This window comes from Muscardinus avellanarius (assembly GCF_963383645.1).
Source record: "Muscardinus avellanarius genome assembly, chromosome: 1".
Taxonomy (NCBI): Eukaryota; Metazoa; Chordata; class Mammalia; order Rodentia; family Gliridae; genus Muscardinus; species Muscardinus avellanarius.
In genome coordinates this window covers 232,397,861-232,418,813 of record NC_137786.1, presented here as the reverse complement: position 1 = coordinate 232,418,813, position 20,953 = coordinate 232,397,861, and the positions used below count along the sequence as shown (strand labels likewise).

General features: G+C 59.9%; 2 protein-coding genes across 2 annotated transcripts; one reads left to right on the top strand and one right to left on the bottom strand.

Moving 5' to 3' along the window:
• Positions 1-560: 560 nt before the first annotated feature.
• On the top strand, positions 561-3,404 carry KCNK7 (potassium two pore domain channel subfamily K member 7; the record flags this gene model as incomplete). Its single annotated transcript, XM_080714898.1, has 3 exons — positions 561-879; positions 2,583-2,981; positions 3,199-3,404. 3 exons carry the CDS (start codon positions 561-563, stop codon positions 3,402-3,404), a joined length of 924 nt encoding a protein of 307 aa, XP_080571024.1.
• A 650-nt stretch (positions 3,405-4,054) lies between these two features.
• On the bottom strand, positions 4,055-20,321 carry EHBP1L1 (EH domain binding protein 1 like 1; the record flags this gene model as incomplete). The annotated part of the gene is made up of 20 exons (XM_080701714.1): positions 4,055-4,154; positions 4,257-4,371; positions 4,449-4,522; positions 5,641-5,740; positions 6,024-6,147; positions 6,287-6,342; positions 6,455-6,512; positions 10,659-11,372; positions 12,575-12,623; positions 12,715-12,872; positions 15,480-15,699; positions 15,821-15,974; positions 16,058-16,126; positions 16,215-16,250; positions 16,609-16,751; positions 16,825-17,003; positions 17,098-17,151; positions 17,454-17,549; positions 17,743-17,800; positions 20,218-20,321. The coding sequence occupies 20 exons, from the start codon at positions 20,319-20,321 to the stop codon at positions 4,055-4,057; spliced, it is 2,661 nt and encodes an 886-aa protein (XP_080557840.1).
• Between the last annotated feature and the right edge of the window lie 632 nt (positions 20,322-20,953).

The window sequence follows — 20,953 nt, the reverse complement described above, 5'->3', positions numbered from 1 at the left end:
ATCATCTCACCCAGGATGCTGCAGTGCCCCCCCCCCCCGCCAGGTCCCTCTGGGCCACACCTGTCTCAGCCCCTCCCATGGCCAGTCGCCTGTTCCTTCCACACCCCAGGCTTTCGTTCCCCCATGACTGGCCATTTCCCATTCCCCGGCTGAAATATCACCTTAAACTAGCGTTCCTAGGAAGGCAGTCCCCCCCCCCCGAACACCCCCATCACCTGGGTGTCCCCTCCATGGAACTTCTGACTGTGGGGGTGTCATGTGTCTTTTGCTTCTCCCCTAGTATCTGAATGACAAACGGGGCACCTATGACAGCACCTTGAGAGAACGTGAGGTGCTCTGGTCTCTCACTCACCCTCCTCCACCCCTGGCTGTCCTGCAGTGGGCAGCCATTGCCCCCAGACTGGGAGGAGTCCTCGGGCTCACCTTCCTCTGTTCACACTCACCCCAGTTTTGTCCCAACCACCCACACAGCACCTCCTCCCCGCCCCGCCCTGTGTGGCGTCTCCCAGCAGCCTGCGGTGGAGCAGCCGGCTCCCAGGTGCCCCAGCTAGTGCCAGGCTATGGGGGCTCTGAAGCCCTGGGCCCGATATGCCCTCCTGGTTGTGGCCCATGTGGTGGCCATGGGGCTCGGGGCGGTGGTGCTCCAGGCCCTGGAGGGCCCCCCAGCGCACCGGCTCCAGGCTGGGCTCAGGGCTGAGCTGGCCGCCTTCCAGGCAGAGTATGGGACCTGCCTGCCACCTGGAGCGCTGGAGGAGCTACTGGGCGCAGCCTTGAGAGCACAGGCCCACGGCATCTCCGGCCTGGGCAACAGCTCAGACGCCAGCAGCTGGGATCTGCCCTCAGCCCTGCTCTTCACTGCCAGCATCCTCACTACCACTGGTAAGGCGGCCAGGCAGCCCACCAGGAGGCACTGAGGTCCCCAGTGCATCCTTTCCCCAGCCCCTTGGCGCCGGAGGGAGCCCAGGCCCTATCAGGCCTGGCATCACGACTGGGGCTCCACACCAACACACCCCAACTGGTGCCTCCACTTCAGCTGCCAGAGGGGTGTGGCCTCCCCGGGCACCCTTCGAGCCCCAGGAGAGGTATCTGGACTTATGGGCCTGAGACAGTAGTGTGCAATGGATTCTGGGATGGAGAGAGGAAGCACAGACGAGGACCACGGACTCAGGGGAGTAAGGAGGGCAGGAAGTCCTGCGGAGCTATTAGCCAGGGCAAGAGGGCGCAGAGGTGAGGGGTGGAGGATTCCTGATTGAAGGAACAGCATGTACTTAGGCCCAGAGAACTAGGTAAAGTGGAACACAGCCCTGGTGTTTTGTTTTGTTTGAGGTTTATGGGGATGGAACTCAGGGGCATTCTACCTCCAAGCTACTCCCCAGCCCCTTTTTTTTTTTTTTTTTTTTTTTTGCGGGTCTGGGGATGGAAACCCAGGGACATTTGACCTCTGAGCTACAGCCCCTGCCCTATTTTTTCTTTTTATTTTGAAACCGGGTCTCACTGAGTTGCGGAGGGTCTAAGTAGCTGATGCTGTCTGTGAACCGCGATCCTCTGGTCTCAGCCTCCCGAATGCTGTGATTACAAGCGTGCGCCACCACGCCCGGCTCCCTAGTCCCCACTTCTCCCTTTTACTGCACCTCTGGATCCTGTGGGCAACCTCTGGACCAGCTGATCCTGTTCTCCCAGCATGCCTTGCTCTCCCATCTCCCACCCCCCCGCCTTGCACACTTGCACAGGGTTCTCCTGCCCCACTCAAAAGTGTGGGCTCTCTCTCTCTCTCTCTCTCTCCTCTCTCTCTCTCTCTCTCTCTCCTCTCCCTCTCCCTCTCCCTCTCTCTCCCTCTTGTATCCTGCCTCCTTGCAGCCCTTCAGGTCAACTGTCATGACTGATTTTCCTACCTGCCTCTCCAACCAAAAGTCAGGGCCCAGGCCGACTCTGATTCCAGCACAAGACCGGGCACATTGGAAGATGTGATGTACCTTTGGGTAACAAAAGTGTGGGTACCATTCCACTGGCTGTGAATCTGAAGTATCAGTTGAGGTTAGAGCTGAGGAATCTCTCAGGAGCCAGGACTGGGCTGAGGCTGGAACTCAGTGGTGGAGAGTTTGCTAGCACTTAGGAGGCCCTGGGTTCCATCCCCAAAACTACAAAAGAGAACTAAGGAAGGGACAGGGTCTCTATGGGAAAGGATAGTACTCTGAGTTATTTCAGCAAATGGCCTGAAGGACCATTGAGGGACCATCTTTTTTTTTTTTTAAGGCAAGGTTTCTCTAAGTTGTGAAGGTATGCCACCGTGCCTGGCCGGAACTATCTTGTGTGTGTGTGTTTGGAGGGGGAATTTAGACACAGGCACATCCTACCTCTACGATACCCCCGGTTTGGGATTATCTTCTTTAATCCTTTCATTTTCCAGAAAAGAATTAGCCCAGAGAGGCTAAGGGACTTGCCTATCTCGTGACTCTGCAGGGCCTGAGGCGTGCTCGCCATTTTGGCCACTAGAGGGCAGCCTTTGTGGGAAGAGTTGGGGAAAGGGGACCCCAGCAGGCCCCCCTGGGGGAGCTCACTGCTGCCCTTGCTTCCTTCCCCAGGTTATGGCCACATGGCCCCTCTGTCTGCAGGTGGAAAGGCCTTCTGCGTGGCTTACGCGGCCCTGGGGCTGCCAGCCTCCCTGGTGCTCGTGGCTGCCCTGCGCCACTGCCTGCTGCCAGCGTTCAGCTGCCCTGGGACCTGGGTGACTGCCCGCTGGCCGCTGGCCGCAGCCCAAGCTGCCCTGCTGCGGGCAGCAGGGCTGGGCCTGACGGTGGCCGGCATCTTTGTGCTGTTGCCGGCGCTGGTGCTGTGGGGTCTGCAGGGTGACTGCAGCCTCCTGGAGGCCATCTACTTCTGCTTTGCCTCGCTCAGCACCATCGGCCTGGGGGACTTGCTGCCCGGCCATGGCCGCGGCCTACACCCAGTGATTTACCACCTTGGCCAGCTGGCACTTCTTGGTGAGTCCCAGGAGGGAACCGGAGTCTAAACTACAACTCCCACAAACCACTGGGGGCTGCCCCTCCGACTTGGAGGAACCCAAGTTTGGAAGGTGTTGTACCAGGATCCTGGTGGCAGGGTTAAGAGAGGTGGGAGTGGGACCAGGCGTCAGGGTGGGCTATCACACGGGAAGCGGGTAGAAACCTAAGGACTGCCCTAGGAACCTCTTCTCCTCAGGCTACTTGCTCCTGGGGCTCCTGGCCGTGCTGCTGGCCGTGGAGACCTTCTCGGATCTGCCACAAGTCCGTGCCGTGGTGATGTTCTTCGCGCCCAGCAGCCCTATGACTCCTGAGGACCAGGGTGGCATCCTAGGCCAGAGTGAGCTGGCGCTGAGCCCCGTGCCTCCCCCTGCCCCGGCCGCGGAACAGGCCCCAGCTTGCTGATGGGTGTCGGGTGGCCCGGTTCAGCTCCTGTAAGATGGAGGAGGAGATGCCACAGCGGTGGCCTAGAGTGCTGGATTAGAACCTGGACATGCGTGGGGGTGAGGACTTCAAGGGAATAACATGTTAATAAAAGTAAATGAAACTTGACTGTATTTCCATGTCTCCTTCCTAAAAGGGACTTCACTGTGGCCATCAGCCATCTTTCTTAGAGGGCCGAGGCTCACGCCTCAGTGGGCATCTGGGAATCATAAGCCCCGCCCACCCGGTCCACCAGACCACTTTAGGGGCCTGAGCCCCGCCCCCTCCTGCATAACCAAGTCCAAGTTACACAGATATAGCTCTGGAGTTTTCTTGTCCAACTTTATTGCTTGCAAGGAACAGGAAAGGAAGGAGGGCACAGGCGACAGGCACCCAGCCATCCCTCTCCCGTGGCGGCCAGCCAGGAAGGGGTTTGCATGGCACACTGCGGCCCCAGGGGCCGCACACATGCTCAAGCGCGCGCGCGCGCGCGCGCGCGCACACACACACACACACACACACACACACACACACACACACTCACACTCATACAGACAAATAAATACTGCAGGGTGTCCAGCCGCTCCCACCGGCCCTCAGCGGCGCCCTGGCCCGTGAGTCTTCGCAGGCGCTCAGCTCAGCGCACAGCGCTCTCGCCGGCTCAGCTGCCGGCTCACTTTACGGCGTCGCTGCTCCAAGCCGCGGGCCAGGCGCTCGTCCTCCTCCAGGGCTCTGCAAGCAAAGGGTCGAGTCAGTCCCCGCCGGGTCACAGACCCGCACTCCGACCCCACTCCAGACCCACAGCCCGGCTCCAGCGCCCCGCGGCCCACTCACATCCGCTCCTTGTGGTCCAGGTCCTGGATCAGCTCGTCGCGCTGGTTCACCAGTGACACCAGCTCCTCCAGCAGGAGCTGCTCCCGGTGCTGTTGTGCGACCGTTTTCTGCCAATCTGAGCCAAGGAGCCTGAGTCAAGGGGCGCCCGCCCTGGTCGGGTCCTGCCTCCAGCCCCGCAGCCCCATCTCTCACCTTCAATGGCCAGCATAGCCCGCAGCTCCCGGCTCAGTAGCTGGAACCTCCGCTCCAAGTCCTGCTCCTCGATACTGAGAAGCGGGGGTGCCAGTCAGGGAAAGGGGGACAGGGAGGGAGTGCCCAAGGACCCCTCCATGGCACTATCCCACTGCCCTGCCACTTCTCATACAGGGCTGGGATGTCCTCTGAGCTACAGATCCCAGTCCCCACTAAGAATTCTCCTATGAGAGCTGGGTGTGGTGGCGCAGGCTTGTAATCCCAGCATTTGGGAAGCTGAGACAGAAGGATGCTTGTTCCTGGTTCTTGGATAGCCTCAGCTACTTAGGGAGGCTCTTTGCAACTCAGTGAGACCCTGTTTCAAAGTAAAGACTAAAAAATAAGGCTAGGTGTGTAGCTCAGAAGTAGAATGCCTCTGGGTTCCATCCCCAGTACCAAAAAAAAAAAAAAAGGCTGGGGGGTATAGCTTGGAGGTAGAATGCCCTGAGCTCAGCCCTTGGTACCATGAAAAATAAGGGTGGATCACAGGTTTGCAGCCAGCCTCAGCAACTTAGGCTCTCAGCAATTTAGTAATACCCTGTTTCCAAATAATAATAATAAAGTAAGTCTGGGAGCTGGGTGTGGTGCCACACACGTCTGTAATCCCAGTGCTGGGGAGGCTGAAACAGGATGATGGAAGGTTCAAGAACAGCCTCAGCAAGTAGTGAGACTCTCGTCAATCTAGTAAGACTCTGTTTCAAAATAAAAATAAAAACAGGATGGGGTAGCCGGGTGTGGTGGTGCACGCTTGTAATCCCAGCATTTGGGAGGCTGAGACAAGAGGATCGTGGTTCAAGGACGGCCTCAGCTACTTAGTGAGGCCCTTTGCAACGCAGTGAGACCCTGTTTCAAATAAAGAATAAAAAATAGGGCTGAAGATGTAGCTCAGAGGTAGAATGCCCCTGGGTTCCGATCCCAGTACCGCAAAAAAAAAAAAAAAAAAAAAGGGATGGGGTGTGTCTCTGCGGTAGGATGCCCCTGGGTTCAATCCCCAGCACATGGGTCTAGAGGTGTAGCTCATAGGTAAGATGCCCCTGGGGTTCAATCCCCAGCACCACACACACACTTAAAAAAATCGAAAACAAAGTAGCTAAGATTCCTGGGCCAGCTAGGCGGGGCAGGGCGGGGCCTGGGCGGCTGGGCTGACACTCACAGCAGCTGCAGCTGGTCTTGCCTCCGGATGAGAGCGTTCTTCTTGTTGACGAGGGTGAACCACTCCTGGATCAGCATCTCCTCCTGCAGCCTATTGGCACCTGAACCAGACCAGGGCAGTCAGTCACCAGGCCTGCCGCTGCGGTTGGAACAGGGCAGCCGGGCCCTGGGGGAGGGGCTTGCTTCCTCAAGGCATCCTGGGAGGCTTATCTATGGGGCTCCAGCAAGCTGTTTCCCCATTCTGGGCTCAGCACACCCAGCCACAAAAACGGGGATGAAGACTAGCTGTGCCCAATGCCAGCTCCTTCCCAGGACAGGAGGGGAGCTGCAGGGCTGGGCAGACCTGGTGGGGTGTCTAGGAGTGGACCCCAGAGGGTGCCCCACCTGATTCCATGAGGCTCCGCAGCTGCGTCTCCACCTCGGCAGCCCGCCCATCTATCTGCCTCTGCTCCTGTTCCAGGGCCTGCAGCTCTGCACACACATACTGACTTATGTCCTGGAATCGTTGCTGGAGGCAGAAAGGGGCAGGGGGTCTCATCAGCGACCCCCCCATGCAAACACCACCACCACCACCCCCACCACCCCCCCACCACCCCCACCCCCCACCCCCCCACCCCCCACCCCCCCCCCATGCATCCAGTCCGTACCAGTCCAGCCTCCTCGCCTGGACTGGGAGGCGGCTCCTCTGGTGGGGTACTCCCCCCTGCAAACAGAGACCAGGCTAAAGCACCTCCAACCAAACGTCCCCCCAGGAGATTCCCGGCCCAGGATTGTGGGCAGCCTAAGCTGAGCTGGGTCACACCCCAACTACTCACCAGGGAGCTGCTGCGGGGCTGTGGCTGTGGGTGGGCCGGGGTCAGGGCTGGAGCCTTCCTGTGGGAAAAAAGAGGCCAGTGGGGGGATGGGAGGGGCTCCCCAACAGCTCCAGCCTGGCGCCAACCAGAGCGACTCACACATGGGAGGGTGGGGTCTTCTCTAGCACACACCCCTCCTTCTGGGGAAAAAGCCATCCTGGGTACATCACACCTAGCCCCAACACATCACACCAGTCCTCATTCCTGGGACTGGGCTGGTCTTAGAGTCAGTGCTGAAAGCTGGGAAGTGCCCGTAGGGGTCCCTCCCACCCCTCCTCCACGGAGCCTCCTCAGGACACCTCACTGCAGGGAGGTGACACAGAGCTGCCTCCAGGCACCCTACCTCCCGACCTGTGCCACCCAGCACCAGCACTTCCCTCTCCCTGCCAAAAGAAGGCGCCCTCCCACCTCACTGGCTCCCACGTCTAGGTGGGGTGGGCCTGCTGAGTCTGGAAGGGCCAGGGTTGGTCCCATGTGCCCCACTCCCTGTGACTTGCTGGGACTGGCAATCCTGGGGGCCTCCAACTTTTGAGTCAGCTGACAGCCTGACCCCTTGACAGATGCTGCTCAGGGCACCCTTCTGGGTCACAGGGTAGGGAGAAGGGGGCCGAGCCACCCTCCTGGCTGCCCCAAGCCATGCCCTTCTGAGAGGCAGCCCTGGACATCCCTGGCCCAGGTGCCATCCTCTCCAGCCTGGCTCTATGGGTCAGCCAGAGGTCTCTGCGAAGCCTCCACCAACAACATAACTATCTACAACCCTTCTGGGCTCCGGCCTCAACTCTCCCACCACCTTGAGCCCCACCTAGAAGCCAGCCCCTGGCCACAGTGGTGAACTTTCAGTTCCCTAAAATGCTCTGAGTCTAGAATCAGTTTCTATCTTGAGCTGCCCCACACCCAGCGTGGCACACCTCCTGCGAAGGCCCCAAGACTCCCCTGCTTCTTTTTTTCTGCCTCCCTCCCCAACCTACATGTCTCCTGAAACCTCCCCGGGCTGAGCAGACGCTGCACCCCCACCCCCCACCCCTGTGACAGCTGACACACCCCTCCAGAGATAGTCTCTTAAGATAGGGCTGGGCCCAGAGGGCGCAACTAGTATACATTGATTAAGAATAACTACAAAGCTGGGTGAGGTGGCGCACGCGTGTAATCCCGTTTAGGAGACTGAGACAGGAGGATCGCAGTTTGCAGACAGCCTCAGCTACTTAGTGAGGCCCTCCGCAACTTAGTGAGACCCTGTTTCAAAATAAAGAATAAAAAACAGGGCTGGGAAACAAGACAACCTAAATGAGGGGATGGGAGGGGGGAAGAAGGAAATTTTCTAAAACACACAATGTACTTAAACATACCAAAGCCAAGCAAGGGAAGGAGGGATGGGGAGGGAATGGGGTGGGAATTGGGTAGGGGTTAAATTGGTGATGTGTACATGTATGTATGCACAAGTTTTTTACCCCAATATGATGTATGAATATAATGCACCAATAAAAATTAAAAAAAACAGGGCTGGGGGGTATAGCTCAGAGATACAATGCTCCTGGGTTCCATCCCCAGTTTTGCAAATAATAATAATTAATAATAGTAATAAATAATAATAATAATAATAATAACAATAATACAACTACAGCCAGGCGTGGTGGCACATGCTTGTGATCCCAGCATTTGGGAGGCTGAGGCAGGAGGACTATGGTTTGAGGACAGCCTCAGCTACTTAGTGAGGCCCTCTGCAACTCAGTGAGACCCTGTTTCAAAATAAAGAATAAAAAATAGGGCAGGGGGTATAGCTTGGAGGTAAAATGCCCCTGGGTTCTACCCCTAGGATCACAAAATAAGTAATTAATAATAATAATAATAATAATAATAATAATAAACAACTACTAATACCTACCAAGCATTTGGAGCACAGTAAAGTACCTTCCGTAAACTTCCTCATTCAGTTCTCCCAACAATGCCGTGAAGCAGGGAGTATTACTACCCCTTCTTTACAGAGAAGGAAGTTGAGGGTCAGAGGTAAAGCTCATACAAGGAGTGGCCTAGGGTCCAGGGCTAAGTTTGCTCCCAAGCTGGAATACCCACCAGACTTGTGTCCCGGTATGTAAAACGGGAAGGGAACCCCAGACCTGTGTGGCCTAGGACTTGCGGGGCTCCAGAAAGGCCTAGGGGAACATTATCCCCCTTCTTTTTGTGGTACCGGGAATTGAACCCACAGGCATTCTACCTCCAAACTACACCCCCAGCCCTATTTTTATTTTTCTAAGGTTGTCCTTGAACCTGTGATCCTCCTTTCTCAGCTTCCCAAGTACTGGGAATGCAGATACGCACCACCGCACCAGACTTTTATTTTTTATTTTGGAAAAAAAAAATCTCACTAAAGTTATTCAGTCTTCCAAGTACTGGCATTATGGGTGTGTGCCACTGTGCCCTGCTCACAGCTTACTCTGTGTGTGTGTGTGTGTGTGTGTGTGTGTGAGAGAGAGAGAGAGAGAGAGAGAGAGAGAGAGAGAGACAGAGACAGAGAGACAGAGACAGAGACAGACAGACAGACAGACAGACAGACCCGGAATGAGACTCCTGACAAAACACACAGCCCGTCAACAGCGTGGGCCCAGCAGAGGGCGCCATTGAGCTCAGGCTCAGAACGTGGCGCATCCTGGCCTCTTTCTACATCTTCCTGGGCTTTAATGTTCCCACCTGTACAACGGGGTCCTCACTGTCCCCTAGAGGGGGCACTGTGAGGAGTCCAGAGGTCCAGCATAAGGAGAGGGCTCAACCTACGGGGCAGGCAGAGGCAGGAGGCAGAGAAAGCCAAGCTCAGCAGTAACTGGGCCTACGCCAGCCCTGATGAGACTTCCAACGTTTCCTCCTCCTGTCTGACCCGAATTCCTCTTTCTACCCCGCCTGCATGGCCCCTCCTCCGGGAGCCTTCTGGGCCAGCAGAAATCTCCTGCTGTTCTCTTGCAGTTGCTTCTGTCCCACCCCAACTTCAAGGTGCCTGACCTCATCCCCCCCCCCCCAGGCCTCTGGGAGCTTCCAAGGGCGGGGCCAGGCCCGGCCACAGCCAATGAGGAGGCATCTCCTCCAGCCCCATGGGTCAAATATCTCCTTTGGGGAAGGCCTGGAGGAGGACCTGGCTTGGAAGGACCAGATGCTGGGAAGCGGGCCCACAGGGGAGTAGGTTAGAGCCTCCTCTTTAGAATTTAAAGAGTCCCTGACACACATTAGCCACGGGGGCGAGAGGTGGCTGCGGTCCACCGATGCCTACCCACCGCGTGGCTGGCGGGTCCCTCCTGTGCCCTCTCTTTCTCATTCACAGGCTCATCCCTGTGCCATTGACCCCACACACTCAAGGGCTCCAGCTCTCAGCCTGCCTTTTGGGAGTGACTGGCAGTTCCTTAAATGAACCCCAAACTTCCCAGCTTGAAAACCACCATCCCTTCCCATTTTTCACCGGGGGGGGGGAAAGTCCACCCTTCTCCTCAGCTAGCTCACAGGGTGCTGCAGCTCCAAAGCCTTTCCCAACTTACTGCCTCCAAGCTCAAGGCCATCACTGGGCCGTTGCAGACACCCCACAGCCTGACCAAGCTGGCCCTGCTGTCGAGGACCCCAGCTTGATGGCCGTGGCCTGGACTTCAGTGGCTGGGAGCCCCTGCTTTCTCCAGAACCACGGGCCCTCAGCAGAGACTTGACACCCAGGAGACTGACCTGGGGCTGCGAGGGGCAGAAGCGGGGACACAGCCCGGCAGTCTCCCACCTCCAGCCTCCCCTCACAGGAAAAGAGAATGTTGATCCCTCGCATCTGGGACTAAAGATCCTCGTGAGGAAATTTCAGGGGATCGGGAGGGTCCCGTGAGGACAGAAACTGCCGTCAGCTACGGCTGACCCCTGGGCCACTCACGGGGAGAGGAAGACCCAAACTCACTTTACAGTTCACAAAGGGCTCCGCTGCGTGCTGACGTGGAGCCTCCCGGGAGCCTCCTAGCACGGCCCATGGTTCCCCAAACTAGGTGACAAAATTAAACTCCACCAGCAAGCTGGCTACATCCCAGGCTGGTGGCAAAGTCCAGCCTCGGCCTCGTGGTCACTGGCTCGGACACACACCCTTCCAGGGAGCTGCTCCTCCGGGGCGTCCCAGCACCCAGCTGTGGCCCGCCATTCTGCAGCGGCCACCCACACAGCAGCTGGGTTCCCGGGGACCCCTCTGCTCAGCTCGGGGGCGGGCACTCACCGCAGCCGCGGCTCCTGCAGCCCCGGAGTCCGCGTCGTCCACGGAGAAGGAGTTGCTGTTCCGCAGCCGGGAACGCCTCTTCTTCAGCAGATCCGCGTCGCGCACGTGGGAAAAGGAGCCGTGCGCTCTGGGCGGCGGCACCGGCCCGGCCTCGCCGTTGACCGAGGCCCTTCGCAGTCTCACGCCGCCCCCGCCGCCCGGCGCCCCCGCCCCGTTCACCAGCCCCTCGGCCCGGGGCGCTGGGGCCGTGGGCGCGCGGGCTCTGGGGCCATCGGCCGGGGCCTCTGCGGGCCGCGCTTCGCCGGCGGCCTCGGCCTCGGGGTCCTTGGACGTGCAACCCGCATCCGCGCCCCCGGAGGCCACGGGGTCCACGGGACTCGCAGCCTCCTTGGGCACCTCGGCCCCGTGCTCGCGCAGCCGCTGCGCCAGGCCGCTGGCGTCCAGCTCGTCGGGCGGGCTCTGCTGGGCGCTGCCCACGCGGTACGTGCCGGCGCCGCCGCCGCCCTCCAGCTGCACCAGCTGCAGCTCCTGCCCGGTGCAGAAGGCGCGGATCTGGCACAGGTACGTCATGACGATGAGCCTGTCGGGCACCGACAGCAGTACCATGTCCGCGGGCTCCAGCAGCCGAGACACGCCCAGAGCCGCGAAGCCATCGAAGGCCTAGGAAGGACGCACTCTGGGTTAGTGGCGGCGGTGGCAACCCGCGTTTCCCAGCAACCGCAGCCCAGCAGCAGCCCGCCTAGGGGGTCCCAGCCACTGGCATTTGCCTAGCAACGCCTTCACCCTCCTGTGGAGGGAAACCTAGCAACAGGGCCCGCCCTCGCGTTTCTTAGCAACCGCACAGGATCCACCCCTGTTACCAAAGGGTGGTTTTGGAAAAATAACATCTAGGGAAAGTGTACTTTATTAAAAACACCAAAACTAGCTCGGCGTGATGGTGCACGCTTGTAATCCCAGCATTCGGGAGGCTGAGACTGGAGGATCGGGGTTCATGGACAGCCTCAGCTACTTAGGCCCTCCACAACTTAGTGAGACCGTTTCAAAATAAAGAATAAAAAATAGGGCAGGGGGTATATAGCTCGGAGGTTGAATGCCCCTGGGTTCCATCGCCAGACCCACATAAATAAATAAATAAATAAATAAATAAATAAATAAACAAATAAATAAATAAAAAGACTAGCCAGGCATGGTGGCGCACGCTTGTAATCCCAGAGCTTGGGAGGCAGAGATAGGAAGATTGCACAGGTTTGAAGCCAGCCTCAGCTACTTAGTGAGGCTCTCAGCAACTTAGTGAGACCCTGTTTCCAAATAAAGTATAAAATAGGTCTGGGAGTATAGCCCGGAGATAGAAGGCCCCTGGGTTCCACTCCCAGTACCACACACAAAAAAATAATAAATAAAAAGACTAAAAAAATAGGACTGGAGCCGGGCGTGGTGACACACGCTTGTAATCCCAGCATTTGGGAGGCTGAGACAGAAGGATCGTGGTTCAAGGACAGCCTCAGCTACTTAGTGAGGCCCTCCACAACGCAGTGAGACCCTGTTTCAAATTAAAGAATAAAAAATTGGGCAGGGGGTGTAGGTCTGAGGTCAAATGCCTCTAGGTTCCATCCCCAAACAGACCCGCAAAAAAAAAAAAAAAAAAAATTGGACCAGGGGTGTAGCTTGGAGGTGCACTGCCCCAGTACAGCAAAAAATAAAAAATAAGGAATACAAACAATTTAATGACCAAAAGGGTAAACTGTCCAAAAGCCAAGGCTGGGGCCCAGCAGCCCAGTCCCCCAGTTCTGCAGCCTGGTTCAGGAAGCCTCTTTCCCTCTGGCCTTGGCTCCGGCGCTGGGTCCTGTCCCGGCCCATCTCACCTGCTTGTTGTTCTGTTTGATGTTGAGTGGGTCCAGGGAGGCATAGTCACTGCAGATGAAGCGTGCCAGTCAGAGGCTGGATCCACTCCACTCACCTGCAAGCTCCCCCCACTCCATCTCAACCCACTCCGACAACTCACATCTTGTCCGGATAGAATCGGTGAAGGATGGCGCAGAATGCCATGCCGTTGCGCCAGGATGTGGTGAAGTTGGTGACTCGGACACCGCGATAGCCAGTGGTAACCTCCTGGCACCACTCCAGCAGGGACTGGCTGGAGCTGACCAGGGCAGGTGGTGCCTGGGGACGGAGGGGCGCTTAGGGCGTGTGCACCTGGACCCGTGCCCTCTGTCCCTTGGGGAAGCTCAGACCTGGCACAAAAAAGCCCAAGCTCTGAGTTTGCAGGGATCTTCAGAAAACGCTGGCCAGAGCCTTGGGGCCAGGCAGAGGGTTTCCAGCTTGGGGACTTTATCTACCAAGGTCACCTAAAAGGTCAGTGGCCCCCAGGCAAGATCAGAGGTCACCAACAGCCACATCTCAAGGTCAGCCCAGAAAGTCAGCTTAGGGGCTTTCAGCTCCATGCGGCCCAGGGAAGACAGGGAGGGAATCCCGAGGGAGGAGGTGATGAGGGGGCTCCTTGAAGCTGAGCCCCCAACCGGCCCCATCTCAGTCTACCAGCTGGGTCCATGCAGAGCCGCCGTGCGCTCAGCCCCAGGTTAGTGGGAAGAAGCAGGCTGGGCCCTCGGCGGCCCCCATCCCTACCTGGCTGCCCGGCAGCCTCCTGTCCTCTTCAGGGTCCTCTGGGGAAGAGGCCCCCGAGGGCCTGGGCACCCCAACCCCTGCCCCACTGGCCCGTGCCTCAACCAGGTGGGCCTCCAGGTTTCCCTCGGCTGCTTTCCCTGGCTCGGTTCCCGAGACCCCAGGTTGCTGAGCCTCAAAAATACCAAAATTGTTCTCTAGGGGCTCTAAAGCCACTATCTCTTCTTCTTGGGTTCCGTGAGCCCTAGACTGGGCCTCTGACACCCCTAAAACCCTAAACTCTGCCCCTTGGACCCTCAAAGATTTATTCTCTCTCTCTCGTTCTCCTGAAACCTCTACCTCTACTTCCTGGGTCCCTAAAACTCCTTCCTTAGTACCTGGGGCCTTTAAGGCCTCATATTCAAGAGCTCCCCAGACTCTAGTCGCTGCCTCCTGGGCCCCCAAATTCTCAGCCTTTGCCTCCTCAGACTCTGAAACTATAGTTTGCATCCTTTGGGCCCTCGGTACCTCAGCCTCTGGCCCAGAGACCCCAGAACTCTCCACCTCTGTCTCCTGGGGTTCTGATATCTCAGTTTCTAAACCTGGAACCCCTGAGCCCCCAGATACTATCTCCTGGATCTCCAAAATCTCAGCTTCCGCTGTCTTGGTTTCTATATCCAGATCCTCTGAATTTCCTACCTCTGTTTCCTGGGCCCCCAATCTCTCAGACTCTCTTATCTCACCTTCAATCTCTGGGATCCCCGAAACCCCTATTTCAGTCCCCTGGGTCCCCAATATCTCAGTACCTGCCTCAGTTTCTGTGACTGAAACCTCTACACCTCCTAGTTCTGTCTCCTGGGTCCACAATATTTCAGATTGTATCCCTGGTGCCTTTGAACCTTCAGGTGCTATCTCTTGGACCTCCAATGTTTCAGCTTCTGCTGTCCCAAGCCCTGGGATTTCACAAGCCCCCACTTCTCTCTCCTGGGTCCCCAATATCCCAGACTCTGCCATCTCAGCATCAATTTCTAGAAACCCTGAACACGGGGCAGCTATCTCCTGGGATCCCAATATTTCAGCCTCTGCCTGCCCAGCCTCCGTCTCTGATACCTCAGAACCTCCCACCCCTGCCTTCTGGGCCCCTGATATCTCGGATCCTGCCATCCCGGCTTCTATCCTTAGTACACCAGAACACTTAGATATTTCCCAAGTCCCCAATATCTCAGTATCTTCTGTTCCAGTCTTTATTCCCAGAATTGCTGAACCCTCAGCCTCTGTTTTCTGGGTCTCCAATACCTCAGACTGTGCCATCCCAGCCTCTGCCCCTGGTATCCCTGAAACACCTGCCTCTTTCTCCTGCGTCCCCAGTACCCCCAACTCTGCTATCCCAGCAGCCTGTGACTCCAGGAGCCCTGACGCTCCTGCCTCTGTCTCCTGGGTCTCCAAGATCTCAGCTTCCACTGTCCTAGTCTGCATCTCTGGGAACAGAGATGCCCCTGCTTTTGCCTTCTGGGTCCCCAATTCCTCCCACTCTGCTGGTTCCACCTCTATTCCCAGAACCCTTGACTCATCAACTTCTGCCTCCCAGACCCTCAGACCCCTAGATATTGCGCCCAGATCAGCCGACAATGGGGCCCCCTGAAGCCTGCTCACCTGGGGCCCAGTGCTTGCTGCTCCAGCAGAGGGGCCCTGCTCCAGGCCTGTCCTCCCAATACAAGGGGCTCCACCCCTCACCTCTGCACCCTCTCTCTCCTGGCCTGCAGCAGTCCTGGCCTCCTCGGGGGCTCCAAGCTGCTCACAATGTCCTGCAAGCTCTGTGGGGGGCAGCCTTTGGCCTGTGGAAGCCTCTGCCTGGGTCCTGACCCCCATCCTCCCCTGCGAGCCCCGTGGAGGGGCCTCAGGAGTTACCCTGAATCTTGCCTCAGGCGTCGGCCCTGCAGCCTCTGGTCCCTTGTCCAGATGTCTTACCTCTGACTTCTGCTCAGCACCCTCTTGACTAAGTTCAGGACTCTCTTCCTCCACAGCTGGGGCCCCTAGCCTCTCAGTGCTCATCTCTGTCACATCTGTGCCTTGCTCAGTGTCCGCCCTACTGGCCTCGGGCCTGTCCCCAGTGTCTGTCTCTTCAGCTGTGGGTCTCTGCCCTCTCAGGGAGGCTCCGGAGCCTCCGTCCTCAATGTCGGGGCCCTCCCTGGCTCCCTGGGGCTCTGTCCCTTCCTGAGGGCTTGTCCAAGCCCGGGACTTCCCAGAAGAACCCCCTCCTGTTGGGGGAGCCTCTGAAGCATTGGGGACCTCATCCTCCCCTTGGGGGGCTGGGGGCCGGGGAGCATCAGAGCCTTTCCGGAGCCGAGGGGCCGGAGTGGGGGCGTCTTGGCCTGGCTGCCTCGAGGACCTGAGGAGAGAGAGAAAGGGGTGTTGTGGGGCCTCTGTAGGCCCCCCTTCAGCCTGCTGGGTACTGGAGAGGCAAGGCGAAGAGAGCTCCTAGCAGGGGGCAGGAGCAGAGTGGGGCTCACCTTGTCTCCGGCAGGGTTCCTGGGGGCCTTGGGGCCTCAGGCCCCATCTGGCCCCCGACTGACTCTGACCCCTGGCCCCGGGAGGCCCTGGCCGGGGGCGCAGGGACACTCACAGGGACTGGGCAGGTCTTCTCAGCACTAGCAGGGCTGGCAACTGGGGAGGAAGGGAAGGGATGCTGAGGCCTGGGCCTGTGACCAGGGTCCAGTCCCTACCTCCAACCCCAGCCAGGGCCTTACCTGCCGGCCTGGACCGTCCTTGATTTTCAGCCTCCTCCTCACAAAGCGGCTTCAGCTCCTGAGGGGGATCTGGGGTGGATGGAGGTGGAGGGGCAGAGTCAGTCCAGGACAGGGTGCAGGTTGGGCCTCCCCCGCCCCACTAGAGTGCTGGGCCTACCTGGGAAACGCCCCAGCCTCAGGGCACCGCCCCGGCCTACGAGAAGAGACAGGCCCATAGATGCAGAGAGAAGAAAGCAAACCACAAAAGCAGACAGACAGAAAGTCTTGAGGAGGAGAAGGGAGGGATGGCTGTGAGGGGCGGGGAGACTGGCCTGCAGCCACCTGGGCCAGGTCAGGTACAGGCTGGGCAGTTACCCACCCCGGGGTAGCCAGGGACAAGAGAGCCAGGTCATGGCCTGGGAAGCCACCCTGCAGGACACAGCAAAGGACTGAGGCCACCACAGGGCCAGGAGGCAAACTGGGGCCGTGGGCAGGCATGAGCTCCCAATCCTGGGCCCAGCCCAAGGCCCCCAGCCTCAGTGGTCGCAACCCGTGGCAGGCTGTGGGCCCACCTGGCTGGGGGCCGCGAGCCTGGGCCTCAGGGGTCCTGGAGCCATCAGCCTCGTCTTCGTCACTCTCGGCAAAGTCGTCCAAGTTGCCCACATCACTGGGCTTCACGCTCATGAGGCTGGCCAGACTCTGCATGTCATCATCCCTGGGGGTCAGAGATCAGGGGTGAGGCTGAGTCAGAGGTCACAGCCATGCCAGGCAGGTGGGTGGGCACTTACGTGGCACGGCCCTCCCGCAGCAGCACCCCCGAGAGGGTGAGGCTCAACTCGGCCTGCACCACCTTCACCGACTTGGGCTTCATCCGCAGCCGCAGCGGGACCTGGGCTGGCACGGGCCCTGCATGGCGGGCCAGGTTCACCTCGGCAATGGCCAGCACCTTCCGCTGCCCCTTTGACTCCTGTGGGCAGGTGAGGGACAGAGCGAGGAGTGTCAGCAGCGCCAGAGCTGGGGGCCCTGCGGTTCCTGAGGCCCCAGCCCATTCCAGCACTCACACTCTCGATGCTAAAGGTCCACTCTTTAGCCTCATACTGGTCCACGTGGGGGTCCTGAGGAGAAGCGCAGGAGTGAGTGTGGGTGGCAGGGAAGGCCGTGCAGGGCAAGGGAGGCGGGCTGGGAAGTCTGCCCGGGGCCTTCACACTGCTGGTCCTCCTCTGGCCTGCACCCCAGATTCTCACCCCAGCCGCCTCTCCTGCTGCGGGTACTTGGGCCCTTCTCCAGGACCTTCCCTGGTCCCACCCCACTCTCTCCTATTTGGATGGACACCCACCAGGGAACCCCACCAGGGAACCCCACAGTGGCCCAGGGACGTATATAATCATCTGTCTATACCAGAGGGCCAGAGGCTCACCCTGTAGAGGGTCACGGAGATGTCCACGTTCTCAGGCACCATCCACACCACCGTGCCCCGGTACGGGTTCTGGATGCCTGGCTGCCAGCTGTGGGCCTGCAAGAGGCAATGGAGTCCTCCCCAGCCTGAGCTCCTTCCCCTCGCCCGCCCTCTCCCTTCCCTCCAGCCTGGGCTCCCATCTCCCTCTGGTCTGAACTAAACCCAACCCTGCACCCCACCAGCCCAACCAGCCTTCCTCCAGCCCCTCTGGCCCTAGCCCCAACCTGGGCCCAGGTGCCACCCTCCCCACCTTGGAGCAGATGCGTCGGTTCCGCCGGGTCCATACCACCACCAGCTTATCGGGCTGCCTGGGAGGGGCAGGGAGGGGGCTGTTCAGTGAGGCGCACCTGCCTCCTCATCTCCTCTTCCTCCCCCTCCCCTCAGGGTTTCTCTTCTGGCCCTCCTCCCCCAGGAGGGCTTGGGCAGCCCCTTATCTGAGGCCACCGGGTGCAGGGTGGAGCTGCCCAGGCAGGGTGGGGCCTGGGGCCAAGGCGAAGGGCAAAGGCCTAGGCGCGAGGGCCAGCAGGGCAGGAACCATGAAGGAACAAGACAACACACAGACCGAGACACAAAAGAGGCAGAAACAAACAGGCAGACACAGAGAGATGCAAAGCCTTGGGGTAAAAGAAGCCCATTCACTCCTGCACATTATCTGTGGAGTGCCCACTGTGAACCCAGCCCAGTTTAGGGGACAGAGCAGAAAAAAGGACAGGCGACACCCTTTGAGAGGCTGAGGACAGGAGGGTAGGGAAGAGTGGGGAGGCTGTGAGGGCTCCACTGGGGTCTCCCTGGGCTTGGGTATCTGGGTGGGAGAGGAGGAGCCATCTGGGGATCTGGGTCTGGGGGTGGGGGCAGAGGGGTGGTGTGGGAGGGCCTGCAGCTGGGAGGGGGCAGAGGGCGGGCAAGGCTAGAGAGGTCCGCTGAGGCACCCTCACAGAGGCCTGCTGTGCTCAGCCCTTCGCTGGGCTTAGGGGCTCTGAGGGTCAGCCAGGACCTGGAGTCTTGGACCTCAGCTTTGCAGGGAGATGCCCAGAGGAAGTCAGGGAAGGCTCCTAGGAGATGGCGGCGGAGCTGAACAGCACATGCCAGGCAGACTCAGAGGAGAAGCAGGGAGAAGGCCCAAGGAGGGAGACGGCTCCTCAGGCCAAGTCTAGACAAGCCGACATGTGGCTGGGTCTAGGGGAGAGGGCCCCCTTGGGTCCGCATCCCAAGATCTGCTGCCCAGAGGCTAGGGATGGCTGAGGGGACAATCAGGCCAAGGGGCCCAAGAGCCCTCCTGCCCGCTCCCAGCTCCATACTGGGATGCCTGGCATCGATGCCGGCTCACTGCCCCTCTGGAAGCCTCTCCGAGATCACTGGCTCTCCTGTTAGCCCCGAAGGACCCTGAGGCCCAGAGAGGCTGGCCAACTCGGGTCACACAGCTGGGCCCAGAACCTCAGGCCCAGAGCTCAGCTCCCTTCTCCAGCCCCAAACCGCAGGCAATGGCCAAGCAAGGACAGCCATGGCGCCTTCCCAGAAAGGGGAAGCAAACCAGAGGGTGTTGAGGGAGGGCGGGACCTCGGAGCCTGGGCAGCCTGACTCAAGCCGGGCACGCCCTCCGGGGGAGCTGCGACCTGGGCAGAGGCAGCTTCCTGTCCTGGGCTCTGGGCTAAGGAGCCCAGAAGGCCCTACCCACTGCCCGTGACTCAGCCGCGTTGACATTGCTCGTACCCTCCGTCTGTTCTCCAGGGCCATGCCCAGTGTCCCCCAGCCTCACCCAGGATGCTGGGACAGAAGCCAGAGGCCACAGTTCAAGTGAGAGCTCCGTGCTGTGTGACACCAGCCAGCCTCCATCCTTCTCTGGGCCTCCGCGTAGGTCTAGTGTGAGCAGGACCAAAGGCATGGCAGCTGCCCCACAGACCCCAGCCTCTGCTCATTCCCCCGCATCCGGACCCCATGGTCTCTTCCTGCCCCAGCTCTTCCCCTAGGGAACCTAAATTTAGCCCCGCCTGGCTGGCAAGGCCCCCACAGCTGTGCCCTAATCCAGCCAAGGCAAGCTGACACCGGCGAGCACATATATTTAGGGTGTGACGCAGGGGCCCGGCAGCTGAGGGTGGGGGCATGTGAACCAGATGCCCCTGCCCTCTGGCAGCCCAGCCTAGGGCCCGCACCCTGTCCTGCGTCGCCCCCCACCCCGCCACCTCGTCCTCCGCAGGTCCTCTCTCCAGACCCACAACCTCCTGGCGGCGCCGGGGCCCCTTTAAGCCTCTCCCCGCCTCCCTTCTCATCACTCCAAGCGCTCAGTTTCCCCTTTTAAGGACATCTGGAGACGTTTCCAGCCGCAGGCCCGCTGGCTGGAAGCGGGAGGGGGCGTCCTTTGGCTCAACAAGAGGGCAGGGGAAGAGGGGGCAACCCTGTGCTGGACCAAAGTCCCGAGGCTTCTGCCCCAGCCGCAGCCACCTGTAGATCTCAAAACTGGCTTTCTGAGCACACCCTGAATCATCCACCTCTGGGCCCAAGACCTGTGGCTGCCCTCCCCCAGCCCTGACCACAGCTGAAGAAAACTGGACACAGACTCTCGGGCCTAGGAGTCCTGAGCGCACTCTGGGGAGGCCCCATCTATCCCCAACTCGAGGGGTCACTTCGGAGTGGGGACTAAAGTGGGCGGAGGGCACGGTTCTCTCAGGCTCCAGGCGGGCTGGGGTCGCGGCCATGGGGGCGTCCCTCAGGCCTCTCTCTCACTCACCATTTCTTGGTGCACTCCAGCACCAGCTCGTGGTAACAGGCCACAAACTGGAACTTGGCGGCCCGCTTGCCCACACGCTGCAGGCGCTTCCACACCGAGGTCATGGCCCCGCCGCTCTCGCTGCCCGCCTCTCAGGCCCCCGGCCCCCGCTGGCGCGCGATCGCTGGCCGGGCCCGCGTCCCCATGGCCTCCGGGGCTCCTCTCGGCGCTGCCCGCCCCGTCGGTGCGGCGGTGTCGGGCGCGGAGCCGGCGGGCGGGCGGGTGGTCCGGCCGGGGCGGCGGGCCGGTGGTCCGGCGCGTGGGGCAGGTCCAGCGCCGAGCGGCCGGCGCGGTTTCCTGGAGCCGCACCCCCGTCGGAGCGGGCGGGGCCGGCGCGGGGCGGGGGCGGCGAGCGCGGGGGCGGGGCGCCGGCTTCCGGGGCCGCGCGCGGACGCCCGGGCGGGCAGGGTGGCGATCCCGGCCGCAGGGTGGACGCGCGGCCGCGGGGGCACGTGGGTCCGAACCGCGGGCAACCGGCAGCTTGGTTCGGCCCCTGAGAGTGCTGCCCGGGCCGCCTCCCTTCCTGCCAAAGCCCTTTGGTACTCGTGACCCCATTTCACAGGCTAGGAAAACAGAAGAGGGAAGGATTTGCCCAGGGTCCCTCTGAGGCTGGACCTCAACTCTTGACCAGAGCAGGAAGGAGCAGAGGCGGGGACCAGGCGACCCTTCCAGGGAGCAGCATTCATGCCCTAATCGC